The sequence below is a fragment of the Mandrillus leucophaeus genome, unplaced genomic scaffold (assembly GCF_000951045.1).
Source record: "Mandrillus leucophaeus isolate KB7577 unplaced genomic scaffold, Mleu.le_1.0 Scaffold286, whole genome shotgun sequence".
NCBI lineage: Eukaryota > Metazoa > Chordata > Mammalia > Primates > Cercopithecidae > Mandrillus > Mandrillus leucophaeus.
In genome coordinates this window covers 537,580-545,389 of record NW_012102987.1, presented here as the reverse complement: position 1 = coordinate 545,389, position 7,810 = coordinate 537,580, and the positions used below count along the sequence as shown (strand labels likewise).

Genomic DNA, 7,810 nt, shown 5'->3' with positions numbered 1-7,810 from the left:
ATGTTTGGGCTCTACTTTTTTAGGGTAGTAGCTTGTTTTTTTAAATTAAATTTTATTTTTTTAGAGACAGCATCTCACTCTGACTCTCAGGCTTGAGTGCAGTGGTGTAATTATAGCTCACTGAAACCTCAAGCTCTCAGCCTTAAGCAATCCACCTGCCTCAGCCTCCCAAAACACTGGAATTGCAGACATGGACCACTGTGCCCAGCCAGGTTCTCCTTTTTAAACTTAACATTATTTTATATATTTTTTCTCATATTTCCACTGTCATATTTATATAATTTCTAGTGACTAAAACATAAGTTTATTCTGTTTCTGATAAATTGCTTCTAATTTTATCTTTAAAATTGCACTATTAAAAATTTTAGCCAGGCTAATTCGTCTGTAATCCCAGCACTTTGGGAGGCCAAGGTAAAAGGATCACTTCAGGCCAGGAGTTCAAGACCAGCCTGGGCAACATAGGTAGACTTCATCTCTACAAAAAATTTTAAAAATTAACTGTGCATGGTTGGCGCATCCCTGTATTCCCACCTACTGGGGAGGCTAAGGCGGGAGGATCACTTGAGCCCAGGAATCTGAGGCTACAGGGAGCCATGATCATGCTACTGCACTCCAGACTCGGTGACAGAGCAAGACCCTGTCTCTTAAAAGAAATTAAAGTCAGAAATACGTATGGATCCTAAACAGGTGTTAAAATGTGCTAGACACTGTTCCAGACACTGGGCATGTAGCTGTGTACAGGGCAGCAGACAGCTAGACAGCTTGCTCTCAAGGAGTTTAGATTCTGGTGCAGGAGAAGCAATCAGTCAGCAAACAAAATAATCAGATAGTAGAAGGTGTTTTGTGGAGAATTATTACAGCGGATATGATATAGTGGTTATTGGGTGACTGATCATAGGTCAAGTGACTAAGGTAGGGAAAGGGTCTGAACGGCAGGAAGTAACCACCCACGCAAAGATTGGGGCTGAGCTTCCAGCATTGGGAACAGCCTAGAACAAAAGCCCCTACGGAGGAACGAAAGCCTCGTGTGGCTGGAGTGTAGTGGTCTGGGGAGAGAGGAGAAGATGAGATAGCGTTCATAGGCCGGGCAGGTACTTTGCAATGTGATGGAGAATGAAGTTTTTTTGTTTTTGTTTTTGTTTGTTTTTTTTTTTTTGAGACAGAGTCTCACTCAGTCGCCCAGGTTGGAGTGCAGTGGCTCGATCTCTGCTCACTGCAAGCTCCGCCTCCCGAGTTCATGCCATTCTCCTGCCTCAACCTCTCGAATAGCTGGGACTACAGGCGCCCGCCACCACGCCCAGCTAATTTTTTTTGTTTTTAGTAGAGACGGGGTTTCACCGTGTTAGTCAGGATGGTCTCGATCTCCTGACCTCCTGATCCGCCCGCCTCGGCCTCCCAAAGTGCTGGGGTTACAGGCGTGAGCCACCGCGCCCGGTCGAGAATGAAGTGTTTTAAACAAGAGAATGACAGTGTGTTGTGTTTTGTTTTGTTGAGATAGAGTCTCACTCCATCGCCCAGGGTGGAGTACGGTGGCATGAACGCGGCTCACTGCAACCTCTTCCTCCCAGGTTCAAGCAATTCTCCTGCCTCAGCCTCCTGAGTAGCTGGGATTACAGACATGTACCACCATCCCCAGCTAGTTTTTGTATTTTTTGTTGAGACGGGGTTTCACCATGTTGGCCAGGCTGGTCTCGAACTCCTGACCTCAAATGATCCACCTGCCTTGGGCTCCCAAAGTGTTGGGATTACAGGCATGAGCCACCACGCCCGGCCTGTATGATTTACTATTAAAAAATTTCTGGGCCAGGTACGGTAATCCCAGCACTTTGGGAGGCCAAGGCGGGTGGATCATGAGGTCAGGAGTTTGAGATTAGCCTGACCAATGTGGTGAAACCCTGTCTCTACTAAAAATACAAAAAAAAAATTAGCCGGGTTTGGTGGCACGCGCCTGTAGTCCCAGCTACTCAGGAGGCTGAGGCAGGAGAATTGCTTGAATGTGGGAGGCAGAGGTTGCAGTGAACTGAGATCACGCCACTGCACTCCAGCCTGGGCGCCAGAGCGAGACTGCATCCCGCCAACCAAAAAAAAAAATTCTGTCTTGGGAGGAAAAAAAGGTGACTTATGACTATTGTATGGAGACTGGCTTGGACTAGGGGTAAGTGTAGAAACAGGGAAGTCAGAAGGCTCTTACAGAAGATGATGATGACTCAGATTAGGGTGGTAATGATGTAGAGAAGTAGATAAATTTGTTACATATTTGGTAGTAATTAAGGATAATGAATAGAAATTGAAAAATATTTTTTTAAATTTCAAGCTTGCTTTGGAACGTCAGAAAACTGCAGAGAAAGAGCGATTATTTCTTGTATATGCCAAGCAGTGGTGGAGAGAATATTTGCAAATTCGACCCTCACACAACTCACGACTCGTTAAGATTTTTGCACAGGTTTGTAAATTATATTAGAATAATTTTATGCCTGTATTTGAGATTTACTGTTACGTGTGTAAATTTCGTTTAATATTTATTTGTAAAATGTATTCCAAAAAATAAAAGTGTATTTGTAAAATAAAATGCTGATTTTGTAATATTTTCTTCAACTGCATAGGTGAGTGGCAAGATCAATCTATGTCTTATTTTACTTTCAATTTCAATTATTGTGGGTTTTTGAAAAATCAGCTTTCTCAGGTTGAATCAGTTATTGTGTTTTAAACCCTTTCTGAATATATTTGTTTTAAAGTAGATGAAAATCCATTTTGTTTAACTTGGAATGTGTATTTGCTTGATACTTAGTGCTAAATAATTAACCATTTGGACACTTTGCAGGTTATATGTAAATCCAGCTCTTGTGTGCAGAACCGGGGGGCTCTGGGCATATATATATTTTTTGTTAGGGTTTTAAAAAAAATTCTATATAACCATGACCTCTAAGCCAGTGACCAGTAATGTTTAACTGAAGCATTTCGACTATGTATCTCTGCCTCCATTTTTCCTGAGTCCTAAACCCATTTTTTCTCTTTTACAGACCAACATAAATTATATGGTCAGGGTCACTTATTTTTTGTAACTCCTAAGGAACAGTTCAAATATTTTGTATATATTCAGCCTCATATAGATGCTTTCATATAAGTATAGTGTAGTATATTAAGTTTCTTCGATCCTGTGCATCCATCCAGCTTTACCCTACTTTCCCTAGATTTTGGAACAGGCTAAAAGTGGTTTAGTTTCCAGATGGGGAGCTTGGGAATGAGAGGTTGACTAGAGGTGGGAATAAGGGAAATGGCTTCTGACTTTCTGATAGCGTTGTTTATATATTGAATGACTGGTTGGCAAGATAACAACAATATCAGGACAAGGGCAAGGAGAAACCAATCAAAATATAACTGGCTTCCTGGCTGGGCACAGTGGCTCACGCCCGTAATCCCAGCACTTTGGGAGGCCGAGGCAGGTGGATCACCTGAGGTCAGGAGTTCGAGACCAGCCTGGCCAACATGGTGAAACCTTGTCTCTACTAAAAATACAAAAATTAGCCAGGCGTGCTGGCGGGCGTCTGTAATCCCAGCTACTCAGGAGGCTGAGGCAGGAGAATTGTTTAACCTGGGAGGCAGAGATTGCAGTGAGCCGAGATTACGCCATTGCACTCCAGCCTGGGTGACGGAGTGAGACGGTCTCACGACAATAACAACGACAAAAAATATACACACATATATAAATAAATACAGATATGTGTTTTAAAAACTGGCTCCGTGCTGTCTATATAAATGAGGCATTTCTTCGTTGCCACGTGGAATTAGGAACCAGAGAGGACTCAGGATGGAGTAAGGCAGTGAATCAGAGAAATGGTAGGATCAAAGAGGAGGAAAAAGTTGCGATGCACTAAGGAAGTCAAGGACGTGGGGTTTTCTTTTACGAAATATTACTTAAATGAATTCCTCTCTCTGAGAATTCATTGTAAGATTTGAACCATAGAAGGTAATTTAGTCTCATAGTAACCATATAAGATTGTCAAGTGGCCAGGCATTGGCTCTTTTTGTAAACAGTATGAAGGTTAGAGAAGAGAACGCTCTTTTCAAGGCCAAACAGCAACTCAGTCATGGCAAAGCCTGTATTGAACTGGAGTTTTTACTGGTGCCTTTTTAGTTTGTGCCACCTCTTTCCATACACAGAGTAAATAAAATGCTGATTTAATTTAGATTCGCCAGACCTGTTTCTTGCTGCTGCTTCCTGTATTTGACTAGTTATGAAATTAAAGAACAACAGTATAAAGCAATCTAATTATAAAAACAATATTGCTTTTATAGATGAAATATATATAAATATATATATATAGATGATATACAGATATATCCTGCCTTTAGAATGTAAAACTTTTTCTAGAGTGTTTTTTGAAATTTTGCTTTCACTTGACTTGGTTAACAATTTTTTATTTTTTAGCTTGTGGGGATATATTTAGATAATATTAGAATATTGCTATAATAAAATGATATATCTTACATTCTAAGATGCTACTATTGATGACTGACTTAGGCAACTGCTTCCACTTCTTATGTGCTCATCTTTTCTTGCCTGTTAGTGCACTTGTAAGAATAGGAGTAACAGTCCTACACCTCAGTCCTAACCAAAGATCTGTAGATTCACCGTGGCCATCATACTTAATAATTCATTATTCTTTTTATCCTTTGTTATCTGGTTTTGCTATAATATAATAGTAATTCATTGATGCCTTTTGAACTTTTTAGTGCAAAAAACCTTAAAATAAGTTACAGAAATTGAACTTTAAGGCCACTAGGTTTTAAGAAAATGTTGTAAATCACTTGAGGATTGAGGATATCCTTTTAATATTTAATTTGTGATTTCAGGACTTAGTATTCTTATACAACAGTAGATTATTAGTAATGCTAAGTTCATGTAAAAGAAAATCATAGTTCTCTATATCCCCCCAAAATTAGAATAATAATCCTCTGTTTTAAAAATCAGTGCCCTCTAGGCCAGGCAGAGTACCTCATGCCTGTAATCCCAGCACTTTGGGAGGTTGAAGCGGGCGGATCACTTGAGGTCAGGAGTTTGAGACCAGCCTGGTCAGCATCGTGAAACCCTATCTCTACAAAAATACAAAAATTAGCCAGATGTGGTGGTGCACACCTGTAATCCCAGCTACTCAGGAGACTGAGGCACAAGAATCACTTGAACCTGGAGGGGTGCAGGTTGGAGTGAGCTGAGATCACGCTACTGCACTCCAGCCTGGACAACAGCGAGACTGTCTCAAAAAACAAAACAAAACAAAAAAAACTGATGCCTTCTACTGTTGAGAACTATAGGTATGAGAGGAATCTATAGCCACTTTGCTCTGCAACATAAAAATTCATGATCTTTCTCACTATAATCAAATGTAAATAAGTGAGATTTTTTTTTCCCCTTGCTGAAGTATGGGACTATATTGGAAAAAGATGTTTTGGTTATGGAGAAAGACATTAGTGGTCCTGATAATTCAGACAGATGGTGTTTCCGTTGGCTGGGTTAGATCTTATGTCCTGAGGAGCCCTACCAGAGAGGGTAGGTCATCTCCAAATGTTGAATAGTAAGTGGCCCTTTTACAGTGCCGTGTCAGTAACCAGGAAGGTAAAGAGATTGTGGGCTTTGGTAATACTAACTGTAAAATCACAGTGGTAGACAGTCATCAGAGACCTATATATGCATACAAATTATTCAGCACCAACACCAAGATACATCCTGTATTTAAAACGTAAAACTTTTTCTAGAGTGTTTTTTGAAATTTTGCTTTCTGTTGACTTGGTTAACAAATTACTGTTTCCTGTGGATCTCTAAATTTGAGGCACTAACGGAAACAAACTAGAACCAAGCTATGATCATTTCTGTTATATGAGTTACTTGTTCTGTCTGGCTATATATTGTTAAATTCTATATGGTAATGTGAAAGAATGCTTCAGCTTAGAGCACCTCTCCCTCCCCTACATACCTGCCCACACGTTTCTCAGCGGAGTTCTTATTGCCACAGCCTTTGGAGTAAAACCGCTCAGAGCTAGATAGCTGTAGCTCCCCAGTTTTCATCTATAAAATGAAAATTATAGAGATGAGGATTAAGGGAAATTATATACACAGCACTTTGCAGCCTAATACCGGATACAAGGTAAGCACTCAATCAATGGTATGCTGAATTATTTTATCCTACATTAATGTATTTGAAAAAAACATATTATAACTGGGGATGATTAATATGTCATTACAGATGTTTTTCCCCTTTTCCCTAGGATGAAAATGGGATAAATAGACCAGTCTGTTCCTACGTTAAACCACTTCGAGCTGGACGGCTTCTTGATACTCCAAGGCAAGCAGCAAGATTTGTTAATGTCCTTGGTTATGAACGAGCCCCTGTTATTGGAGGAGGAGGTAAACAGGAGCAGTGGTGCACTCTGCTGGCCTTTCTCTGTAGAAGCAAGGTATTATACACACATAATAGAATTAAGTAGCAGTATATCATAGTTGCTCTGAATTTGTAATCCATTTGTAAAATAATGCCTTAGGAAAATGTACATATAGTCAACCCTCTGTACCCACAGGTTCTGTATCTGTAGATTCAACCAACTGCAGAGCAAAAATATTTATAAAAGTGAAAAATAACACAATAATAAATAGTACAAATATAAAACAATGGAGTATAACAACTGTTTATGTAGCATTTGCATTGTATTGAGATTTTTAAGTAATTTAGAGGTGATTTAAAGTACATAGGAGGATGTGCTTAGGTTATATGTAAAATACCATTTTGGCTGGGTGCAGTGGCTCATGCCTGTATCCCAGCATTTTGGGAGGCTGAGGCGGGTGGATCACCTGAGGTCAGGAGTTCAAGACCAGTCTGGGCAACATGGTGAAACCCTATCTCTACTAAAATACAAAAAACTATCTGGGTGTGGTGTCACGTGCCTGTAATCCCAGCTACTCAGGAGGCTGAGGCAGGAGAATCGCCTAGACCTGGGAGGTGGAGGTTGCAGTGAGCCGAGATTGCGCCATTACACTCCAGCCTGAGGACACAGCAAGACTCCATCTCAAAAAAAAAAAAAAATATTGTATACCATTTTATATAAGCCTTGAGTATCCATGGATTTTCTTTTGCAAGGGTCCTGGAACTAACCCCTTTGGGTACCGTGAGACAGCTGTGCTATCAACTTGACCACGTCAGAACCTTGTTCTGTTTTTCATAACATTTAAATATCAATACACAAAAAACTCAGCATCTTTATTTTCTCATGTGGTTTCTTATTTAACTTATTGTGATTTCTGTGATGTAGGGACCTACAAGTACTAAAGTGTCAGAAATCAACTTACAGAATGAATTAGAGACAGCACCAGGACCAGACCATGGCTTTCTGGTACTATTGATGTGTTGAAATTTGCTCAGATAATACATCTTTAAAAAAGAGAAAATGGGGCCAGGTGCGGTGGCTCATGCCTGTAATCCCAGCACTTTGGGAGGCCTAGGTGGGCGGATCACCTGAGGTGATAGAGACCAGCATGACCAATGTGGAGAAATCTTGTCGCCACTAAAAATACAAAATTAGCTGGGCGTGGTGGCACATGCCTGTAATCCTAGCTACTCAGGAGGCTGAGGCAAGAGAATTGCTTGAAACTGGCAGGCAGAGTTTGCTGTGAACTGAGATTGCGCCATTGCATTCCAGCCGGGCAATAAGAGCGAAACTATCTCAAAAAAAAAAAAAAAAAAAAGATAAAATGGCAGTACAAAATGAATATAGAAAAGAAATCTTGAATGGCATGCTATTTTGTTTAGTTTTACATACA

The 7,810-nt window shown here is 40.3% G+C and overlaps 1 protein-coding gene across 2 annotated transcripts in view; it reads left to right on the top strand.

Annotated features, from left to right (window-relative positions):
• The window catches only part of CEP76 (centrosomal protein 76kDa), a 45,487-nt gene that overhangs the window by 10,281 nt on the left and 27,396 nt on the right, over positions 1-7,810 (top strand). For both annotated transcript variants that reach the window (XM_011985525.1, XM_011985526.1), the window contains 2 exons: positions 2,315-2,443; positions 6,265-6,453. In XM_011985525.1, the coding sequence (XP_011840915.1) occupies positions 2,315-2,443; positions 6,265-6,453 (318 nt within the window). The remainder of the gene's footprint in view (positions 1-2,314; positions 2,444-6,264; positions 6,454-7,810) is intronic.